The sequence below is a fragment of the Orbicella faveolata genome, unplaced genomic scaffold (assembly GCF_042242905.1).
Source record: "Orbicella faveolata isolate gen_17 unplaced genomic scaffold, um_ofav_v1 contig_24, whole genome shotgun sequence".
Classification (NCBI taxonomy): Eukaryota; Metazoa; Cnidaria; class Anthozoa; order Scleractinia; family Merulinidae; genus Orbicella; species Orbicella faveolata.
Window position 1 is genome coordinate 3,225,524 of NW_028301552.1, and position 23,911 is coordinate 3,249,434.

The 23,911-nt window shown below is 41.2% G+C and overlaps 2 protein-coding genes across 3 annotated transcripts in view; one reads left to right on the forward strand and one right to left on the reverse strand.

The window, feature by feature from the left end:
* The window catches only part of LOC110042513 (usherin-like), a 38,004-nt gene extending 18,334 nt beyond the window's left edge, over window positions 1–19,670 (reverse strand). For both annotated transcript variants that reach the window (XM_089290859.1, XM_089290858.1), the window contains exons 1-17: window positions 18,946–19,670; window positions 16,834–17,144; window positions 15,763–15,832; window positions 13,686–13,953; window positions 12,925–13,112; window positions 12,235–12,468; window positions 11,803–11,914; window positions 11,197–11,523; window positions 9,905–10,715; window positions 8,182–8,434; window positions 7,368–7,528; window positions 5,980–6,852; window positions 5,263–5,562; window positions 3,444–4,823; window positions 2,669–2,755; window positions 2,050–2,349; window positions 263–1,402 (exon numbers count right to left, since the gene is read on the reverse strand). In XM_089290859.1, coding sequence (XP_089146985.1) covers window positions 263–1,402; window positions 2,050–2,349; window positions 2,669–2,755; window positions 3,444–4,823; window positions 5,263–5,562; window positions 5,980–6,852; window positions 7,368–7,528; window positions 8,182–8,434; window positions 9,905–10,715; window positions 11,197–11,523; window positions 11,803–11,914; window positions 12,235–12,468; window positions 12,925–13,112; window positions 13,686–13,953; window positions 15,763–15,832; window positions 16,834–17,144; window positions 18,946–19,424 — 7,294 coding nt within the window. In that variant the 5' untranslated portion in view covers window positions 19,425–19,670. The remainder of the gene's footprint in view (window positions 1–262; window positions 1,403–2,049; window positions 2,350–2,668; window positions 2,756–3,443; window positions 4,824–5,262; window positions 5,563–5,979; window positions 6,853–7,367; window positions 7,529–8,181; window positions 8,435–9,904; window positions 10,716–11,196; window positions 11,524–11,802; window positions 11,915–12,234; window positions 12,469–12,924; window positions 13,113–13,685; window positions 13,954–15,762; window positions 15,833–16,833; window positions 17,145–18,945) is intronic.
* A 102-nt stretch (window positions 19,671–19,772) lies between these two features.
* On the forward strand, window positions 19,773–23,308 carry LOC110042426 (mRNA export factor GLE1-like). The gene is made up of 2 exons (XM_020747795.2): window positions 19,773–21,520; window positions 21,978–23,308. The coding sequence occupies exons 1-2, from the start codon at window positions 20,021–20,023 to the stop codon at window positions 22,659–22,661; spliced, it is 2,184 nt and encodes a 727-aa protein (XP_020603454.2). The 5' UTR covers window positions 19,773–20,020; the 3' UTR covers window positions 22,662–23,308.
* Window positions 23,309–23,911: the final 603 nt, after the last annotated feature.

Genomic DNA, 23,911 nt, shown 5'->3' on the forward strand with positions numbered 1-23,911 from the left:
CGTTGACATGGATTAAAATTCGTTGATTTAATTCCGCGGTTTTAAAAGTACTGATTACGTGGTACTATTGTTGCGTGTCTGCTTAAGTTGAACGGCAGAACCCCAGGTTCTAATGCCAGTGAAGAAAATTTTCACTCGGGACCGCGACTTGCAGATATTTTGGCGTCCAACACAGGCCAAATTTTCTTCCTAAGAAAAGGCTTTACATCACTTTTGATCACTTCTACATGTCTACTTGAGCTGACAGTGCACAACAACTTACCTCCTTCAGGGGTGGAGTTAGTGACATTGTTACTTAGAACAAAGCCAACAGAATTGGACGCGTTGACCCAGAATGTGTAAGTAGTATAGGGAAGAAGGCCATTGTAGATGAAATCCTTTTCGGCTTCCTCGACAGAAATGGCAGTCTCCACGCGTTCCTCAGTTTCTAACTCAACAGAACCCTGCACAATGAATCTACCATAAACCATCAAGTTGTAGAACAGCCTTCCGTTAGGCACTGCCACGCGTGTCCACCGAGCGTTAACCGCTGTAGCATTACGGATGTTTGTCGACAGAGTCACTGTACCATTCGGTGCAATCTCTTGAGTGAAAGCCACCGCTAACGCGCCGTAGGCGCAGCCTTGCGCCGTGCACGCTCGAACGCGGAACGTATGACGGCTGTACGGTGCAAAGCCTCTTGCTGTGTGGTTCGTGAGCTGGGTTACATTCAACACTGGGTCTGTTATGGAGTCTTGGTACAGTTCATAGCGCGTGATGACTCCGTTTGGTTTATCTGGCGGTAGCATGATGACAGATAAAGCGTATGGACTGTCAGCGACCACAATGGGAGCTGGGATATCATCCGGGACATCCTCGTGCGTTGTTACCTGTGTCGCATTACTAAATGTCCCGCCGCCTCCGGTGAACGGACGTACTCGAACGTAATACAATGTCCCTGCTGTGAGATTTCCGATAACAGTGTTAAACACATTTGGAGTGGCATTGAATTTTGAGACATACGCACTCAAAACATCGCTGGTGGCGAACAGGATTTCGTAACGTACAATTGACCCATTGAGGATTGTTGGAACTTCCCAAGATACTTCAACTTCGGTTCTTCCGCGCACCAATACCTCTGGGGCCTTTACTCCCTCCGGGGGCAACTCGCCGGTTCTTATCCGGACCACCGGTCCTTGAGCACAGCCGATTCGCGTGCAGGCAGTTAGCTGTAGTGCGTACTCGGTGTAAGCCCACAAGCCTTGGATTGTAAAGTTGTTACTTGTTCCGCTGTACACCACTTGTCCATCCAGTGTTAGATTATACTGAGTTATTATGCCATTAGGCTGCCCAGGCTCGGTCCAGTGCACCTCAAGCTCCTTTGGACGACGGACAGCTGTAGCGCCTGGGACACCGTCCGGAACTACGAAAGTAATAAAAGATGAAATAAATGCAAATTGAATTGGACGAAAAAGAAGTCAAAGTAAATTTTCCAATTTAAGCAATTGGAAAGAAGAAGCCTGAAAAGAATCAGGACTTCAACGGGATTCGAACCCGTAACCTCCGCGATACCGTTGCGATGCTCTATCAACTATGCTATGAGGCCACACATAGCTCAGTTGGTAGAGCATCGAACCGGTATCGCGGAGGTTACGGGTTCGAATCCCGTTGAAGCCCTAATTTTCTTCAGGCTTCTTCTTTCCAGTTGCTTAAATTGGAAAATTTACTGCGATGATCATTCTTCACTTTCATCTACAATCGCAGTTCAAATATGAATTATTTAATATATACTTCACATCAAAAAAGAAGCCACTCGGAGATAGAATCTAAACCAAGTTAACTTCGCGGACCGTAGCCTGCCTTGCACGCGTCTTTGCTTGGAGACTGTAGGTTAGTTTCGTTCGCGTATTTGGCCGCCACTTTGCAACGCAAAAATAATTATTCATGTCTGGCATCCTCTGTTTTCAAAATCCAAGGTGACGGCGGCGCGCGACCATGCTCGTTCAAAAACACGCCCGCAGTGCAGGGTAAGCAAATAGTACTAACAAAAACATGAGCAAAATAAAATACCTGATTCTTGAGTGGTTACATTTTTACCAGGCCCCACTGCACTTCCCCCGACCGTGAAGGCCTGGATCCTAATTTCATACGTGGTGTAAGGTTGAAGCGCTGTGATGGTAGTGTTAAGAACACTTGTGTCTGTGATGACTGTTTCATCAGGTGTTGACTGTGGGGGGTGTACACGGTACGAAAGTATCCTGTACTCTGAGATGACTCCGTTCGGTCGCCCAGGTGGTGTCCAGACTACTCTCACTGTTTTGCCGCCCGGCAGAGGCATCAATTGTGCAGGGGCTTGGAGACCAGCGGGAGCTTTTTGGGAACGAAGATAAAGTAAGATTTGAGTTTTTCAGGGGTAAATTTGCGCCTCTCTCTATAGAAAGTTAGGTTAAATTCCAAAACAATTTGTCGATGAAGTTTCTTAGGGCTGAATATGCGATTTAAACACAGTCCACAGTTGGTGAGACCGAGTTTCTGGTTGAATTGCGGTTTACACAGGACTGTAAGCACCACTATAATATCACTGTTGTTACTGTCTAGACACGTACGGTTGGTTTAGACCTCGGCTTTCTTAGAAGCATTCAGAAGTAACTTGCCATAGTCGCGCCTAAAAGGTCATTCAATCTCTTACCTCCCTGGCCACTGCGAGAAGCAATCCAGGCACTTTTAGCTGAGCCTATAGTTCCAACATGATAACTGTCCACACGGTACAGGTAATCTAATGCCAGATAAAAGAAACAGTTAATGTCTAAACGTACAGAAGTGTTATTCGCTCTTGGTTCAACGTTGATTCCCTCAACCCCCTACCCTACCTCCGCCCCAGATTATGGCCATTGATTTCCCAATAGACCAATTTCGATATATTAAAATTCAGCCCAAAACAATAGACGTCAGTACGAGGCTCTGGGGAATAACTACAGAGTTTGTGGGGTTTATTCCTCAGAGCCTCGTGCTGAGGTTTACTGTGTTAAGCTGAATTTTAATGTATCAAAATTGGTCTATTTACCTTTCGCACGTCTTTGTTAGTCCCGGGGGTGTGGGGTGGGGGGTGGGGATGGATACCGCCATTTGTCCAGAACAGTTGTACAGAATCAACTCATTATCGTCGAGAAAACACCATATTTCACCACATTTCACCATGTTCATTTTCGAAATAATGCACTGCAACATCATCGGGCAAATGATTTTCCTCATTTCGTTAAGTGACATTTTGGTGTCTAGAACGTCATCTTGACCTTTCATTTTAAGGAAAGAAAAACGAACAATAACAGGTTGCACCACACTCAAATAAATAAAACTGATAACATCTAATTACGAGAAAATCAAGCTGAAACTGATAGTACCTCGAAATTACATCAGTATAAACAAGGAAAACAAATCTGAGACGATCTTTCTGCAAAACTTACCAGTGAATACATCCGCTGAAGAGTCATTAAACATCTCGGTCTTTCCAGAGTACACGACAGAGCTATTGAAAGGAAAACATTCTCCCACTTGGCTGCTGACCGCTACTGTCGACTCAGGAAGACAGCCGTCAAGGTCAGTATTGTGCATAGTAGTGACGGTGTTAGGGTAATCGATGTCTTTCGCAGTAGACTGAACCATCATACAACCACCAAATGACGACTCCACATTCACTCCAGCCTGCTGGGCAAATGTCTCGACCGGGGAACCCCACGGGACCCCGCCTATGTAAAAAATGGACTGTATTACCATGTTGGTGATACCGCGTCCAGAACCAGTGTTGGTATCAACAGTGACCGTTAAATTCCCAAGGAAATTAGTTACAGCCACGTTGTGCCATCTTCCGTCACAAATTTCACCAGATAAGGGTGAAACAGTGAACGAGTCTTGCACACTCGACGTAACGTACTTGATTTCGACCTGGTTTTGTGCAAACTGAATAGCAAACGTTGTTGTTGGTCCATGTGCGAATAGAAGCAACCCCGAGGACAACTGAGTGCGGAAAATTAATGTAAAGCTAAATATGTCGCTGGTGAGGATGCCCGCCTTTGCTGAATCTATGGCAACATAGCCACCTCCCCTGAGTAACATGGCATTCTTCTTGTCTCTTGCTGGACAGCCATTACGCTGAGGTTCGACGCTGACGGCTTCCAACGCAGAAGTCCAGTCTAGCTGACGCGAATCTGACGTGATTCCACGTAGGCAACCAATGAAACTGATCCTTTTTAAGAAAGCATTATCCGTGTCTGGCCTCAGAAGTCTGAAGGTAGAAGGGAGGCCCCCGATGTACACTCCTGTGTTTGTCGAAATCACTGTCGCCGTTCCGGGGCTGTCCTGACTCGCCTGGTAACCATCGACTGTTAGGGTACCACGACGACTAACACGTTTTATTTTCAACTGATGCCACTCGCCATCGTCGAAACGAACTGATTGACTGATCGTGAAGGCGGCTGCGCCATCTTGGCAATCAAATATCAACCACGGTTTACCGTCACGCAATTCGACTGCCAACATGTCCGTCTGGGAGCCATCCGATACCAAGAACAGCAACAGTCCAGATGCATACTGGGTACGGAACCAGAACTGAATATCGTTGCTAGCACCAGGTCTAACGAAGTCAGATGGAAACTTGTAATATCCAAGGCCTGGGAAGTGTACTCCGGCGGACACTAATGGAGGCGGGAAGTACAGTGCGGAGTAGGCTCGGCTCAGGTTGTAACTCGGCGGCAAAGGACCGTTAGGAGTCTGAGGCTGGGACCATTTTAGGTACACTGCGGATGAATCAACTGAGAGCACCGTGGGTTGCCCTTGTCCCTCGGGAGCTAAAAGAAAGAAAGCAACAACGCAAACACCATAGTCAGACGGTGGTTAGTAACAGCATTATCAATTTCTGTGAACAAGGAAAGCTCAGCGAATATTCTTCTCAACAACAGCTTTAAAAATTAAAAGTTACCCTCCTTGTGCCTGGAGGAAATTATCCTAAGCCTATCTCAGTCAACGTGCTGAGCTCATTTCTAACGTTGATTTTTATTAAAAAAATACATCATGCATGTTTTTTTCTTTCAAGGATGGAATCTAGGATTGGGTTATGCTTTAAACTTTAGAGGGTTTGGTTTAGATGTCTCAACCTTTTAGAGGGCTTTGCTTTCTATTGCTTGCTAACCTGGCCTTCGGAAAAATTAAATTCTATTATTGTTGTTTTAAATGGAGCGATCACTGGAGCGAGAATAAAGCATAAATGGAATATTGTGTATAACATACCCGCAGGTAGTGTCCGCGCAAGGGCTTCTGGGCTATGTCCTGAGCAAGCGAAGCTGTTACAAGCTTTGACAGTGAATTTATATTCTGTGTATGGCGTCAGCTCAGCAACCACGCCTTGCCGCTGGGGCCCATTCACCTCTGCAGCCCTCACGGCAGTCGGACTTGAAGGAGGCTGGTACTTGTATACAATGTAGCGAGTAATGACACCTTGTGGGGTCTGGGGAGGACTCCAGGAAACAACCACTGAACTACTGTTGAAGGGACTGGCGCGGACGTTCATGGTATTTTCACCCAGTGGAGCTAAAATGTTAAAAAGAAAACATCGTTATACAGTCACTTACAATATCAGCCTTCTCTAATCAACTATTTTGGAATATTTTTTTCTATGAGAAGTTAGTCCGAAAGTTTTAAATGAATTTTTGACATTAATTTGTCAAGTGTTGGGAATAGTACATATCACAACTCAAATCTGTCTGCGAAGCTGAAAGTCCAAAATAGCTACGTATCCAGCAACTCTGTATTTTGCGTTATCTTATCATTAACGTTTTCAACATGGCGGATTTGCCGCGAAAAAGAAAGTAGTTCGCAGCGTCAAGTGAAAAGTTACTGAAGTATCTGTCAGTCGAATTGAAGATACTATGACTAGCCCTTGGAAACTGATTGGTCAGTTTAGTCGAAATGTATTGGCTTTATCAAATAAACAACAAGAAGACTTACTTCCTTCACCGGTTTTATGACGTGTCCATTCACTCGCTCTGTCACCTCGGACCTGCGCAGTGTATGTACGTACCATGAACTCGTACTCTGTGAACGGCATCAGTCCCGTCACGTTTGTTTTCCTGAAGTTAATTTGATTCGAGTCATGCGCAGGATTGCTGTTAAACTTCAACACTGCGCCGCTAGTGAAAGGCGCTGCGCGCATGTACAACTCATAACGTAGAATCCTTCCGTTTGGTTCCGGTGGCTCGTCCCATTCCACCGTCACAGCTTTCCCACCCGGAAGTGACGTCACATTTGGTGGCGGCTGGAAATCCGGGAGTGTTGGTAGCGTCAAGATGGTTGTTACATTACTTCGAGTGCATCCACCATTTGTGCACGCCTCAACCGTGAAGTTATACACGGTGTAGGGTCTGAGGTCGCCTAGCTTACATGTAAAAATAATACCGCGGCAATTTACAACTTCGGCTGCATTTCTACTACTAGTAGATATCAAGCGATATTCAATGATGCGTCCGTTCGCTACAATTGGGGCCTGCCATGAGGCAGTGGCGTTTCTTGGTAGGATATCTGTGATAACCGGGGCAGAGACGCCATCCGGAGCATCTTGAAAAGTGCGGTAAACCTTGCCATCGTCCAAGCTTCTAGTCTGACCCGACGCTGTGTACGCAATGATGTAATAATGATACACAGTGTCAGGAGTGAGAGAAGAGTCATTGTATGTTTGGTTTAACCCGCTATAAACCAAGCTTCCATTTCTGTACAGCTCGTATCGTAAGATAATGCCGTTAGGGTTGTCAGGCGGAGACCATGTCAACATCATAGCACGAGAAGACAGGACTGTCACGAATGGTGCAGGCTGTTCCGATGGCGCTGAAATAAAAAGCAACACAAGGTTTAGTGTCACCTTGTATCGAGAGATAGAAAGATCAGTTTTCCTTACCGATTTCCATACATCGTTTCTAATGTTAGTTGCGACAATTTCGTAGTGCATTAACGACGTCCCCTTGTTGAATTTTTTTCTTTCATATCTACGACTTCATAGCGACAAAGAACTACAATAAAGGCTTTTTAATTCTGTCACAAAATAACCATGCAAAATGAAAACAACAATAATTGGAAAGGTAAAATAAGGCCATCAGGGCCATCTTCTTGAGGAAGCGAAGCTATGTTGGTTCTCGCCTGGGTAACCGGGTTGCAGTGTTTAATATTAGGATGTGATTTCTAACTTCTCACATAAACACACTGAAATTTTTACAAAGAAAACAATGATGAGACCAGATATCGGAAATCCTGCGGTTGACCGGGTCCGTATAATTAAAGAGGTCCTACTAACTATCTTAAGTTAGTCGTTACGATACTTCTCCTAATTCCAATTCAATACATACCTCCACTGCAGCCATATTTGTTGTTCTGTTGCAGATTAACGGTGCCGTTTTTACACTGATCACACTTATCACCTTTCACGTTGTCTTTACACTGGCATTCTCCTCTTTCATTGCACTGATTGGTTAGACTGCCTGCTGCGTTGCAGTTACAAGGTGTACAGCTAGCAGAATAAAAATTATTACACACATTAATACGTTTTATAACTAGAGAAAGGCAAAAAAAACCTTACATGGTTGCAATCCAATAATAAAAATTGCTGTTTATTAATTGTTGATATCGCACGGCAAGTTAGTCTGGAAGGCGAAACCAGGGCTCGGAATAAAAAAAAAAAAAAAACTTGACTTCCAGCCTGCCCTTCGGACAATTAGCTGTCAAATTGTGCTCCCCCCGGGCAAGTCTCGATTGCTGATCCGTTGTCCAATCAGGCAAGTGCGAATGAAAAGTTACTTGTCCGGCAGGAATATCGACTTCTCCCGAATGACCGGACGGCACTTTTTTCGAGCCCTGGAAACATTTATTTAAAACGACAAAAAATAAGATGAAACCTCCATACTTGCCTCCTCCCCTTGATGAGAATAGCTGCACAACATTAAAGTCAAATAAAGTCAAAGCGAACATTCAAAACATCCCTTGAATGAGACACTCATTTTGGCGGGTAAAAATTGGAAGCCGTCGGCGCGAGTATTCTTGTGAAGTTTGTCATAAGTGGCAAAAAGAAGTTCTCGTTTTGGTAGATAAATGCATACTTTTACAAGCACGAAGTGACAGAACTACCCTTAAGTAACTTCACTTGTACTCATATATTTTACTCACCTTCCAGTAGTTATAAAACCATAGTAACCATCAATGCATCTGTCACATTGCCGTCCAGTAATATTTGCCTTACACATGCACTGACCGGTATCGTTACAGTTTCTTCCGACAGACCCAACGGAGTTACACTGACATTGTACACAGCCTTGTCCTGTAGGATTCCAATAATATTCAGCGACACAAGAGTCACAGCGTAGACCAGAAACACTGGACAGACAAAAGCATTGGCCATTACTGGAACACTGGAGTTCATCTAGGGAAAGAAGAACAAGGGTTAAGTCGGAGGCTATGCACTCAATGGCTACAATACCGCTAAGAAGAAATGAAACTTATTATACAGTCACGTACTTCCCCTGGCCATGAGCTTACTAGCCCGATAAAACATCATGATATGGAGCTTAATTAAGCAACGACGTCGAGGGCAACGCCTTGTAAAAATGAATTTACGGTATATTTTACCAGCAAAATTCGTAATTGTCTAGATCTCTTCAGTACGCCAATGGCTCTAAAAACGTGCTCAGGCTAAATATGCAATGACAGTGTTCAATTCCAAATGGAAATACAAAAATTTAGCTGACATTTCATGTTGCTGTTTTGTGAAAGGAAGGCTAAGAAATGTACCAAGATTTATAACGCACGTGCACAGCCATTGTTCTGCTTTTTTTCTTTACCTTGAAACGTTTTCTCCATTCTGACGGTACCAAGGTTCAGGTAAAAGAATTTTAAAAAATTGTTGTACGCCTCAAACGTACAACAAGGTTTAAACGCTGAAGTTACAAGTTACATTAACGTTTAAGTAACTTACAGCACAATCAGAAATGTGGTTTGGGTCACAATGCTTTCTTTTATACAAAATATTCTGAATAATGCTAACAGTTAGAAAATGCTGTAAATCAAAACATTAAAACAGAAAAAAATAATAACGAGTTCATTCAATGGCAAAAAGGGTTCCAACATTGTAGGAACGCGCAGTGTTTTACCCGTCGGTCCACACTACAACACTTGGAAACGCAATCTGGTTTCCAATGGTCCGTTTTGGATCCGCATCAAGCCCGTTCGGTTACTGCTGACCGAAAACGCGCGGGCTCTAGGGAAGAGATTGTCGTTGGTCATTTCCGCAGGTGACGTGATGTCAGTGTTTTCCACAGGCCCCGTTTTCACTGTTCACTCCAATATAATAGGGCTCCGTTTTTAACTGTCTCCACTCTGGACAGCGCGTTTACGATGAAAATGATAAGCGTCAGCGATCGTATTATGTTGATGGTAGGCGAAAACCAATATTCAAACGAAATCGCATAATTATAGACAGGGTTTTAATTAAAATATTAAGTCACGGGCGAATAGGAAAGAAAAAGAAGGCAACTAGACAGAGCTTTCCTTTTTAAGTTATCCGGTTTGCGTTTTATCAGGACGCTCAATTTAACAGTGGTCATTTTAGTTTTAAACCAACTTAGGGTATCAAATTCAATGACACGAATTTTAAAACGGCAACCATCACTCCCTTCACTTTTAGATGGAACGTTCCCTACAGTGGGGGAGGGGAGCGCACGGTCACACTCCTCATTTGTTAAACCATTTTGATAGTGATCATGCACAAAGTTTACGATTGCAGGAGTTGTAATTTCTTTAAGCTTGCGAGACTTCACTTCATAAGTGTTTCATAAATACATGTAGGACACCTCCCGCATGTTTGATCATTAGCCTGTGTGTGATTCATTCTTACCTGGTCTCTTCGTGTCGCCATCTCTAGTTCCTTTTGGAAAGCAGTTACAAGGTTGACATCCATTAGGATTTGTTTGGTTCAGACCATATGTCCCCAGCTTACACTGATTACACCTCTGACCAACCACCAGCGGCTTACAAGTACAGTTTCCAGACTGCTGCTCACACTGTCCCGATCCCCCCGCAGTTCCTTTGATGTCACATGCACACTGGACACAGCCCTGAGGGTTGCTCTGTGATAGATTATAAAAGCCTTGTTTACATTGATCGCAGTTGTTGCCTTCCACATTAAGCTTACAGTCACAGCGGCCAGTATTTTTGTCACACTTGTTCAAGAGTGACGGTTGAGTTCCGGCAGCAGAACAGTTGCATGATGAACAACCATTTTGTGTAAGGCTGTGGTATCCATCTTCACACTGATCGCATTTCCTTCCAATTGAACCTGGCTTGCAAGAACACTGTCCTGAAACCGCGTTACACGTGTTTACATTCCCAACTGTTGTTCCAAATGGATCACAGTCACATGTTTTGCAGCCTAAAGGCTCCACACCCGACAGCCCCCAGTATCCAGGCATACAGGTGTCACACTTTGTACCTGTCACTCTGTCTTTACAGTCACACTGCCCTGTTGTTGCGTGACATGAAATGTTCCGGTTTTTGGTGCCATCCAGTACGCATCCACACGCAACACAGCCAGTTGCGTGACTTGCTTTGAGGTCAAAGTAGCCATCCTCACAGGCATCACATTGACGACCTTGGGTGTTGGCTTTACATTCACACTGACCAGCTAGGACATTTGAATCCGAATCATCCTAGATGTTAACAAGATTAAAATGAAAAAGAGGACATGCTGGATGTACTCATGACATTAAAGGAGCTCAGTCACAGTATTTTGAGTTATTTTGGCCACGTACAAAATTACCTTTAAATTGAAGGACACCTGAAAACAGCAGTTCACTAAGATACATGTAGAAAAAGACTAAGGAGATAATAAACCATAAAGGAACAAGGATGGACAAGGATGGAGAAGATTAACACGGATTACAAACGACGAACTTGAAAATTTTACGCTAAACTTTTCAAGATGAGTAAACCGTGACATTGCTCCTTTAACTAAGTAAATACTTAGATACATGCGACACTAATTGTCGCACAACAGTGTTTTCCAGTAGGACAGTGTGTGTCCAAGCTACATCGTAGAACCGATCCCATAAAACCTCCTGTCTTAGTAGAAGAAGTACTGTAGTGAGATCTACATGTAACTTCCCCTACCCTACTGAGTAATGCACTAACCTTAACACAATCCAACTTTCCAGACTGAACCCCAGGCCTCTCACATCCACAGGGTGAGCACACAACAGGCGACTTAAGACTCTTGCCAGACTCCCTGTAGAATCTTTCCTTGCATGCCTCACAGAATCGGCCTGTGGTGTTGTGCTGACAGTCGATACACACGCCTCCACCTCCCTGGGTACGTGAGTTGGGACTGGTGTCCAGAGATTGATTGTAAACACAACTGCTGGCATGCTCGTTACACTCACACTTCACGCAGGGGTATGAGTCATCTTGGTCTCCTCGTTGGAATGGTTTGTTATTGTACAAAGGCTTGCATCGATTACACTGAAAGTTAAATGATAAATTTTACATACAGTTTGAAAGTATACATAGAGTGCATAAATATCTTGTGTTGTTTTAGAAAAGTTCCATACCACTTTCATGAGAATTTGTTTGTTTGCCTCCACCCCCCGCCCCCCACTCCCAACTCCGTGTTGAATTTTTAGACCCCCCTCCCCCTTGGAATTTTTGATAACCTTCCTTGGGCTGAACATGGATATTTCCTGAAACCAAGCAATAAAAAGAAATATTTAATACATATCAACACAAGCCAAACACACTTACAGTTTCCCCTTCAGTGTTAGTTGAAGAGTGACAGTCACAGACACAATGCCCTGGGTGTGTAGCATTCCCTTCAATGAAGCGGATGGATGAGGCATGTCCAAAACACTCACACCTAAAGAGGCAACAAAATATAAAATGTCCTGGATAGTCCTCTTTAATAATGCTCTTAACGCATTTTAATGCTTCATTTATAGCGTTATTGGGCAGCTAACTTTTTGTTTTTAATATTAAATAGGAATTTGTATTTCAAAACTTCCCTTTTATTTACCTTTCTAAATCTTTAGTTTTACACGGTCCCACAAGCTGTTGCTCAGCTTTAAATTTTACTGTGTATAAATAGAGTTGATTGATTGATTGACTTTCCACCACAGGATAATCAGGCTAATTACATACATTATTTAGAATATAGTGAACATGTGTTGGTGTGCTAACCTGCCAGTGACAAGAACTCTCTCCAAGCCATAATATTTATGTTGAGGATTCTGTACCAGAGTGTGATTGTGGAAGCGAAATTTGACATGGGTGGCTTTTAAGAACTGCAGCAGACTTTCTGAGCAGTACAGGTTGCTGCAACCTTGACCAAAAGGCCGCACGGGAATATTGGAACCTTGGGGTGGCGGATATTCTGTCTGAAAAGTAAGCACCTCTCGGCTGGATAGCAATGGCCTGTAATAAAATAAAATGTAACATCATTGTTGAAAACAAATGGACTTGAAATAAATGTACAGTGTAGTAGGGTTTGACACAATTATATGACAAAACTTACTCAAGAGTTCAGATATTACAAAACATGAAAAAAATATGGGAAGCACAGTTCAGGAGTAGGGAGAATTACTTAAGTCAAGAATAACTGAAATTAGTAGCCACTCTGTGTTCTATTAGAAATCTGCAAATCTGATTGGTACACTCATCGCTCTCCATTCACTGATAGGCATTATGATCCTGTGCACTCTGCACTTAAAACTGAAAATTATTGCTAAAGAGTGATAGTCAACTTGGCTGTGCCTCATTGACTATTCACTCATAGAAAACTTCGGCTCCTAGTCTAATTGTTCAATAGTTGACATACAGAGGTTAAACTGACAAAGGTTTTTCAATGACTCTTTAGCTAAAAGAACTCACTTGAGATATTGGACACAATTGACCGAGTCAGGTTGTGTAAGAGGACCGTTGTTTTGTAAGCTAAATGAAGAAACACAGTCTTCAGCAAAATACTGCCAAGGATGGAAAGTTCTTCCATTGTCTGTTGATCGTAAGATTTCCAGTCCCCCTGGCACTGGTCCATAGAATGTCAAAACAATGTAGAAGACCTAGAAAACAAAACAAACTCTGTTGTCATCTAACAAGCTATTTATAGCCTGTGGTACATTACGAAACATCAAATTTACAGAGACTGTAAAAAATGGTAGTCTGTCTACACATTAAAATTTAAGAATTTGGTGTTTTATACTGATGAGAAAGAGATCTAAAAGTTGTTATTCTGTATCTGATCTCAGGTCTTTTTTTCCCACTCACTGAAGGTTTCTTTTTACTTATATTAGTAAATTATAAATTAAAATTATAACTTACAATATTTAGTATTAACCATTACTAACTATTACTGTCATAAGGAATTTTTTCTCAACAGCAAGCACATGTACAGGGGTTTGGAAAATCGTCACAAAACATTTTATGACATATTTAATTTAATTAATAATTCCACACGTGAATTTTGCAACAATTTCCTTTAAAATGCGCGGTCTTGATATAACCCCCACACAACTCTGCTTACAATAGTTAAAGTACAGCCTCATGATTTAATATTAAAGGTGACACGGTGATGTCATACATGTTTCACTAATCAGGAGCCTCAGTATTTGAAAATGACAAAAAAAGTACATTACCTGCAAACCTGAATAAGACAAATTGATGTCAATGGTTACACTATTTGTGATCTCAGACAGCCAGAAACTTAGGGTGTCACCATCAGTAGCAAACTCAATTGGGTGTGCTGTGTCTGCTAGGCGGGATACAGTATCGAGATCTCCTTCTAAGTTTTTCAGACACTTAGCTGGTTCGGCAACATTTATTTTTGGATGAGTAGGTGGACAACGGCAACTACTAGCAACATATGCAAATGGGAGCACACCAGTAAATGCCTCTATTGCTTCCCTGAAAAAATATTGCAATATGTTAATTTCATTACCTACAACAAAGTCAATAAGCTATTTCCAAGTTGCTATACAGTCGAACCTCGATTATCCCGACTCGTCGGGACCTCGGTAAATAGTCCGGATAATTGAGAGTCCGGATAATCGAAAGCATGTTTATTAATGAGATAGAAATGTAAACAAAAGGTATACAGCAAAGAAAACATCATTTTAATTGTGAAATCTACACAGCCTGTATGTATTTACAAATAAAAACGTTCTGTTCAGGTATTTACAAAGGTCTAAAATGTTCAAGCATGTTTGTTTGCTTCAAAGACTTGTACATGTAGCTTGATCAGGGACTTTCATTTTAATCCTTCGCTTGTCTCGATGCTGTCAGTAAATTTTAGGATCTTGTCTTTGTTCTTCCATATGTCAGAGATCTGCTGCTTGCTGATGCCAAATTCTTGAGCTAAATGTGTTCCTTTCTCTCCTTTATCCAAACGTGAAATAATTATCTGCTTATCTTTAATTGATAGAACGGCTCGCTTTCGCTTCGTAGACATGTTTCTGATTTGAGTTTATGATCGATTGCTTGTGTGTCTACATAACCCACAGGGAAGGAACTAATCAAGCATGAAATTCCCTTGATTGAGCCAATCAGATATCAGCTGAACGTATCAGAATATTTCTTTGTCTTGTCGCACTTGCGAATTTTGAAAAGCGCACAGGATAATACGCTGTTTCAACAGTCCTCTGAAAGGATTGTTGGGCTTTTTGCAACTTTGAGTTTTCAAGATCACAGCTAATTAATATTCATGAAAAAATTGGGACCAGAGAAAAAAGTCCGGATAATCGAATAGTCCGGATAATTGAGGTCCGGATAATCGAGGTTCGACTGTATTTTAATACCTGTGTTTCTCAAACTCATTTATAATTCATCAAGTTAAAACAAAGAAAATCACAGCATGAAGGAGGTTTGGATTCCCCGTCTTAATTAGCATAGATTCTGATGATTTTACTTCTCCCTTTACTCCTTAGGTTTTGTTTCGATTGAGAAGATAAATCAAACACTCGAGACAGTGTTTCATAGGCTATCCAAACACCTTGAAATTTGTCAAAAATACTCCGCTGTGCGTCGTATTTTCAATCCCCTTCTCGGTGGTTGGATATCCTGATGAAACACTGTCTCTTGTGTTTGATATATTACTTCAAAATGAGTCCTGGTGCACAACCTTTAATATAGAAACGAGTTCTTCAAATGATTTGTTATAAGGATAAGGATAAGGATAAAATTTTATTGTACACTCCTTAAAAGGTTTTTCAGTGAACAATATAATACATGAGGTGAAATAAGTACAAAGTACACAAGTTATATATTATGTACTAATTATATATTAATAAAATAAAATAAAAAATAGAAAGAGAGAAAAATGAAAGAAATAAGAAAAATTTAATTTAAGAACTTGCTGAGAAGCTTTGTCTTCAGAGTTTTCTTAAAATTTGCAAGACTCTCGCATAGTTTTAAGTCTTTGTCTAAAGAGTTCCATAGTTTTACCATTCTGTAATAAAACGATCTCTGACCAGCAGTGGTTCTACACAATGAATGTGCGAGAAAAACTCATTTGTGTGAATGGTTGTGCACCTAAAGACTCATTTTTTAAAGGTAATCAGACAGTCAGTCTGAGTCAGTCAGTCAGTCAGTCAGTCAGTCAGTCAGTCCGTCAGTCAGATGGTTAACTAAATATGAGCTCACGCTGAAAAGGCTCTTAAAAATGTCAATTTGTTGCATTTTTGTTGTTATCAACTGAAGATTAAATTCCACGTTTACCTGTTGGTCAAAGCTCTCTCATACATAAAGATGTCTTGCATCAACCCTTCATACTGCCACTCAGCGTCACCTAAAAAAGTCAAACAAGGTTAGGTCTACAACAAACAAAAATATTCCACCCTGCTGGCTTGGCTTGATCCAGTTTTAGTAAGAAGGAAGGAGTTAGTATTAAATACCTTCTTCTTTTTGCATGGGATGCTACATGTAACTACATGTAGTACATCACAGAGCTAACCCAGTCAGGATCAAATTGCTAGTTACCCATTCACAATTTTTTATATACTTGTTGTAGGTCAATTTGTTCTGACATTAGGTCAGAATGACATTTTCAACCTACTGCAGGTTAATTTGTGTCAAAGGGGAAGGTGGAGCCCGGAGACCAATAAAATTATTAGACCAACAATTTTGAGCAAATTTGCAACGATTGCTTGCATGGCCTAGTGGAGATGAAGATGGACTACAAAGTTAGAGATCAGGTGTTTACATTTAGGTAAGTACAAAAGAAAAATGATCTGGGGGTGGTTAGGGTTAGGGAGGTTGATATGGGATCCTGTGAGAGTTAAGTGTACTGCCCAGCTACACAATGCAATGAATGGCTCCCCAGCCAGAGCTCAAACTTGGACTCCTACTTGATCCAGTAAGCAGTGCAATAATAAGTTTTAACCATTAATTGGGCCACAGTAAAAAAGATAAAGTCTGCATACAAGCCAAGTGGCCCATCAGTCCAGCGCTCAACTTTGGTTTCAGTAGCATGAAGCAACTAGGAGCATTTCTACTCCTCCCTGGATGGGATGCTAGTCCATCACACTGGGTTATCCCCTAGCATCAAATCTGTGGGTACCCATTTGTACACCTGGGTGGAGAGAGACACTGAGAAAGCAAAGTGTCTTGCCCAAGAACACAACACAGTCAATGTTCCTGGCCAGGTTTTGAATCCGGACTGCTTGATCCGGAGATGAGCACACTGACCATGAGGCCACCCCACCTCCACAATTGGGTCACAGTGCCTCCCACCATTATTGTCACTTAACATGGCTTAACATGAACTGTAGACTTGGCAAGACCACTAACCTCCATATTTTTGTCCAATTCGAACACCACCTCCTGAATCAGAGATAGGTCCAGTCAGAGTGGCAACGTTTGCATTCATGAGTTCTCCATCAATGTAATATGACAGTCCTTTGTTAATAACCGCCACAGTTATTAAATGCCACTCATCTGCTTGAAGCTTTTCACTTTGGCTTTGTAGAAGGGTGTATGAGGCAACAGATGCATTACCAGTAGTCAGCCGATAGTAAAACATCAGGTTATAATCCTGAATGACAAGTTGAAATACATTGGCATAATCTGGTGGAATGTTTTCATCTTTGGAAATAATTGTCCTGTAAGTTGAAACAAAGATGTCAGTAACTAATGAATTTTCAACATTATTCATGCAATTCTTATTTTAATTTATTATTTTTAGAATTATTTACTGTGTGGCCAAAAAAAGTAGATGATGATGGGCAGCTGGAAAGAGACTGCTGTTAATCTTCTTTGGTTGAAAGATGTTGTTGCAATTTTGCCAACTGTCTTTGAGGAAAGTCTAATATATCAACTCTATAGAATGGTAAAAGAAATCCAACTGGTGCGAATGTTGTTGTTCTCCTTGTTCACAACTTAAAAGCATCATGAAAGAACTAATACATGTAAAAGAGATGGAAGAGCTTAGGACTACTGCCATCATTTTGTCAACAAAGGATGATGTGCTTCAGCTGATTGGAGAAGCAAAATACAAGCTTGTTTTTGGAAGACTGTGGAAGCCTTTTTGGATGTAAAACGAGTGCCACACTGTGTAACACCTTCAGAATAAATTCTCCGCAGATATGTAAGACGTCTTGCCAAGATTCCTCAAGGGAATACTGTAGCATAACAACAAGCGCATATCCTACGAAAATCAGGAGGGCCACTTGATTTTGCCTTTCTCCCCCTTTAAGCAGCTTTTTTTTGGAGCTGAAGATGTCGTCTGGGACAACATTCTCAACACTCGAATGCACATACCTGTTGTTGTTTGCAAACTGATACTTGTAATCAATTAAACAAGCAATTTACCGCTCAAATTTTATTGGTCCAGTTTAATTAACTGGTCAAGGGGTGGAACTATTAGCAACAAGGTGATAACAGTGGGAGGAGCTTAATAAGTCCACATTTTTCCAAAGATGTCTAGTCTCTCTATTCTTCTCACTAGCTTAACTCACAGACCCCACCCCACCCCTCTCCCTTACCCCTGAATGCTTTGTGCTAGCTTTGCTTGCTTTTTCTTTTGCGTGCCTAAATAGAGAGGCTGTGAACAGTCTATTGTTTGCCTAATTTAAAGGAGCTCAGTCATGGCATTTTGAGTCGTTTTTGCCATGTGCAAATTAAGATACCTCAAAATTGAAGGAAACCTGTAAAATGGTTGTAATTACTAACTTAAGATAGAAAAACAGCAAAGAGATAATAATAAGCCATAAGGAAACAAGGATAGTTAAGGATGTAGAAGATTATCACGGATTACAAATGCCGAACTTCAAGATCCGTAAATTGTGATGTAGCTCCTTTAAAGTCATTACAGCATACCCTGGATTCTGACTTTGATCGAGTTTGATTGAAATGTGTTCAATAAATATGTATAAAGTCTTGAATATAAACATCAGGACTAAACGACAGGTCATCTTATAGTAATTAAACCCGCGGGATTATGTCCTCAAAGGCACGTACTCCTAAGATGCCTCATAATAGAAAAACATTATAATATCAACAGGGCTAGGGGAGTGGGTTACGATGTTCATGCAGGAAACTGTCTGCCGTCAATGCTAATCCGTGAATTAAATTTGGTAACTGAACATAAGACTTACTGGAGACTCATATGAGAAATGGGTAATCGAACGCCGCACCGATTGTTTGAATCTTCGATTTCTAACCACAGCCTGATCTATACACAGGTTTATGTTGTTAATTTTGATTCAGCTTGTTACTAAACCTCTAATGAAACAACAAACTGTTGTACCGCTACGTTCGATACCTCAATCGGAGTGAGTTTGATTGGGTTCGATCAAATAACAGCTCAATGCGACATTACACCGGGCCGGGAAAACAGCTGCAAGCCTTGGGTCTACTCCTCCTTTCACAACTAGAACCTACATGTCGCTCTATTTAACTTACCCCTTATTTCCTTTCTTCTGTTTAATCCACACGCTTATAGTGAATCCGGGGTTCACGTAGTTTATTGCAGGAACCCTAAGAGGCCGTATATGGGAATCACCTTGAAATCTAAACGATCTGACAATGGTCCCATTTCTCGGATCACCGTCTTGTGTGACACCAAATTTATCCGAAAATTCCGCCAAATCTGAAGGCACGGGTTTACTTGAACCACAGTTTGCACAACAATCAAATTTGCACGTTTGCTCAACGCAAGTTTGCAAAGAAGTCTGTCTAATGGAAGACTCGCAATATTTACTAGTTGTCGAACCGCACGTCGACGTTGAAGTTATGGGTTTAAGTTCTGCAAGGTCTACTAATTTCGGAAAATAACCTTGACCATACGTCGATGAAATATGCCAAATGAATAGCAGAAAGACGAAGTTTAGTTTCTTTTGGAATCTCCAGCGAACGTTCAAAACCATCGTGGGCAAGAACATTGTCGATGCGGTCGAATTCAGCTGGTACTTGACATCAAGTAGTGTCGAACACAAAATACAAACAACGAATATTAGAAGGCGAAATCTTTCGAATGGCGATAGCGTATCATCTCGAAGTCACGCACGTACAAACGACCAAGTCTTCCATTTGGGAAATAACTACCTAACAATACTTAAAGTTGTATAATCACTGCAACGATCGAATCAAGTTTTGGTATGTAACTGTACATTAATTTCCGGATGACGCTTATGGCTTGTTGTTGATTGGTTAAGAACGCTTGGCAACCACGTCGCCATGGGTAAACCGGGGGTAAACCAAGTGAATATGAACAAAGTTTTTTACACGTGAGTTTTATTCAGTGTATTCAAAGTTTCAGAAGAGAATAAGAATGCAAAAATACAGACCAAGAGGGTTATTATTCCAACAGAGTCATTGTTGTCAAGTAAGCTATACAAACGGCAACGAAATCAAAGAATCCTTCCTTGTTCAAAAATTTGAGAAGTTTTCACAACTACTGAGGAACGTTGGGAATTTATTCATCCATATTTGGAAATGCTAATTCGATTCCAGGTCCAACGCGTTAACGAGCGTCAAAATGGCGGCTTCAGCGCAAGTCAGTGGAAGGCCACCTTCTGCATCGCCAAATAGTTCATCTATGGAACTTTTAAATGTGCTGAGAGGGTTAGCATCCTGCTCTAAGGGTTGCTTAACTTATGACTCTGATTGGAAGCCGACTAAACAAAATTTGGACGAATGTTCAAAACCACCTTTGTTGCCCTCAAATTTGTCGACTGTTTCACCGTCTTCCATTTCTGTTGGAGCAAAAACCAGTTATATTTTATCGCCAAATGCCGCAGAAGAGAAATCAAGAGATAAAACAAGGCACAGTGATGATTTTTCTATCAGCAGTTTCTCTTCAAGCGTGGAAAGTGACTTAGAATGCGAGAGAAGTGAACGTTTAAAAAATGATGAGTTACATGTACTTGAAAAAGAACTTCAAGCAAACTTCGACAGTACACATGTCGCTATTCATCAGTACGAAATAGAAAAGAAGCATCAAGCAGGAGAAAGGCTGAATTCTAGAAAAGAGAAATTTTCGGAGAATTCAAAAAAACTTCTCGATGCGAAAAATCAGTATTTGAGACAGAAGGAAAATGAGAGGGTGGATGAGGTTATCAAATCAGTGCAGGCATTACAGGAAGATGAACAAAGGAAAAGTGAAGAGGCCAGACTGCGTCAACAGAAACTTGAGCAATCTCACAGAGAGTTTAAAGAAAGAGCAGCTAGGAAAGTCAAAGAAGTAGAGGAATTACGGTTAAGAGTGCTTAGGCAAGAACAGCAGATAAAGAAAGAATTAAAGAACCTTGAAGTTTCTTGGAACAGCGTTAAAGAAACCGCTGTCAAAATTCAACAAACATTCCAAGGTTGTAAATTTCAGTCATTGTTACCACCATCCGTGTCAGAAATACAGAGAGAAGTGAACAAAGTATTAGAAGTTACTCAAAACAGTCTTGATAGTGCTCATGAAAACGGTCAAGCAACTGAGATGAATGTGAAAATAATTCAGGACTGTACTGTCCTGATTCAAAGCTTATTGCAAAAAGCAAAAACCCTTGTTCATGAGGCCAATAGCAAGGCTGCTAAGGAAGAAGCTGAACGCCAGGCTAAAGAAGAAGCAAAAGCTAAAGAAGAAGAAGAAAAGAGACAGCAAGCCTTGAAAGCTTCCAAAGAGAAACAAAGCAACCAGCCATCAACAGTAACAAGTCAAACTTCAGATTCCAAGGGACAATCAAAGCCAGGAATCTCAAAAGAGCTTTCTTCTTGTATCTCAGCTGTAGCATGGAAGGAGTATTCAAGGTTAGCATCTTACAAAACTCAGATTGTTGAGTCTGCTGAGCAGCTGAACACAGACAAATCATTGAAGCAGTATAAATTTGACCTTCACAAGGCTGTTACTACACCCATCAATGCCATTTCTGACCAGTCACCTAGTCATCTGCTGGACAAGATTCAGCGCTTGACCAAACTACTGTCTGGGCAATCTGTACAAGTTGGAGGAAAACAGATCTCAATTTCCAAGCATTCAGCAGCTAAGGTAGGTTACCTTTAATTTAAGTATAAGCCCAGTTCACTACAGTACATGTACATGTAAGTGCCTTGAAGTCCTAATCAGTGACAAAAGGTTTTATACAGTTTGATTAGGCTTTGCAAGAGAGGTTGGTTAAGAACTGTTATTGACAGTAAATTAATTTGTTGAGCCAGAAAAAAATCCTCCCACTGAAGGTTTTTGGCATGCATCTCCCATCCCTCTGGATGTCATACTTTTCTTTGAAAACTTTGACTTTTGAATACCCTACCCTCTTGCATTTTTCAGTGACTTTCCCTGGGGTGGGTATGTATATTTCCTGGAACTGCACATTACAGTGATCCTTGTTACAACTTGCACCTACTCAGGCAGCTCCCTTTGTATTCCAGTATACCACTTGTAAGTTGCTAAATATGAGCCGCATAAGACCACAATAATATTATTTACAATGTAACTTTATTTCCAGCCTTTCTGTAAAGAGCTTCTTGCAAGGAAACTGGTGCAGCAGGGTTCACAACAAGTTTCGTCCAGTCAAAGTTCAGCTTTTCCCATTGCTGCAGTTATCACAGGCATGTGGTCAAGTTTTCCTGATGTTGGCGATCTCATTCTGGCACAATTCTATGACCAGTGCCCATTCCTAGTGCCATTTTACATCCCAAGAGCGGCTGAACTGACAGATGCAGAGTACTTTGCATCACTTGGTTATCAGTGTTCAGAGGGAGAGATTGAAGAGCAGGATAAGTTCCTTAAGCGCATGACTGGACTTGTGCGACTGTATGCAGCTGTTATCTCTTCCATACCACCAAGTGGACAATCAAACCAACACCCTTATGGACTTAGTAATGGGTGGACATGGCTGTCGAGAATGTTGAACTTAGAGCCAAAACCTGATTACACTGCTACAGCTCTTTATGAATTCCTAGCTGTTGCGGGACATGCACTGATGAGGAAGTATAAAAAACAATTTGGAAAGTTGCTCAACACGCTAGTGTTAGACTATGTACCCAAGATAGAGAAAGTGACAAACAAGGCACAGAGTGGACCTGTTGTGAGATTGAAGGTGTTTTTAGAAGCATGTATCAAAGATCAGAAGATTCCTGTGCCTGATGGCTATCTTGCTCCACATTGGTGGCGTTCTTCCAGCTTTTAAAGCCATGTCTTGAAAGTGCTTTCTTGAAGAACAATATTTGAATAAAAATTATGTAGCTCCCATGCTTAGGCTCAGTGAAGGACCAGTGTTCAATGCAGATGCTGATTTGGATCACTGTGCAATCATTGTGCAATCTTTTGCTTTTTCACAGTCAGCCAAAACTACACTGACATACTCTCATCTCAGCCTTGATCATTATTTCAGACTTGTCCACAACTACTTGAAGTATGTTTTCATTGCATGGGGTATGCATTAGAGCATGTTCTGCGTTATGTAGGTTGCATTCAGTCAGACTTGGTAGTGTTCAAATGGAGAACACAAGAGACAATGGGCATGCAAAATTTGCCTTTTGCCCTATCAATATACGAACACCAGGAAGATGAGTGAAAGTCAAGGGACTGGTTGTAGTCTTCAAATATTGTGCATAACTCCATGTGTCTCGTCTAGTGAGTTGGTCATCTATTGAAATCTTTGCATTAAAGACTACCAATAATCAGAGGCTTTTAAAACTGCTTAATAACCGTAGGAAATGCCATTGGAGTCAATCTTAGTATCAAACTAGTGCAAATCTAAGTATAAAATAATTTACTTGATGACTGATGAGTTTCCTTAAGTTTTGAATAAAGATACCAATATTTTTTCTTGAATTGTCTAGAAGTATTTCAACTAGGAAACAGAGACAGGGCTTGAAAAAAACTTGAATTCCAGGTTTCCCTTAGGACATTCAAGTATCTCTCAAATATTGCTTGCTCTCGTTAAGTCTTAGTTTGTTCTTTTAAGGTGATTTCCTAGTAAAAGAACCCGCCATAGATTTGCGATGAAACTTGGTATGCTGTTACAGGACAAGGAGATATTAGAAACGCAGTAAAAGGAGGGGGTCACCCGGCGTGCTTGTTTTCACGCCTCAATGCTGACAAATTCGGTTATTTAGGTGACTTTTGGTAATCTCCGTGCACAACAAATCAGTTTGATTAGTTTTCAATGCAGCATGTTATATCACACAGAGTTTGACTTTCTTTGATTGTTTATTCATCTACGTCTCAGAAAAAATGTCTTCAAATACCCTGCATTTTTTTATCCTTTAAAATTTGGACATGCGCTGTTGGGCCCATTATGTCTCCCTCTGTAGTATGTGTTTCATTTGCCAAAAAAGTAGCGGGCATAGATTTCTGCTAATATTTTTCTCAGTTATTGAGGATGTCATTCTCAGTGAAATTATGAAACAAAAAGTGGGGGTCACCGTGCTCATA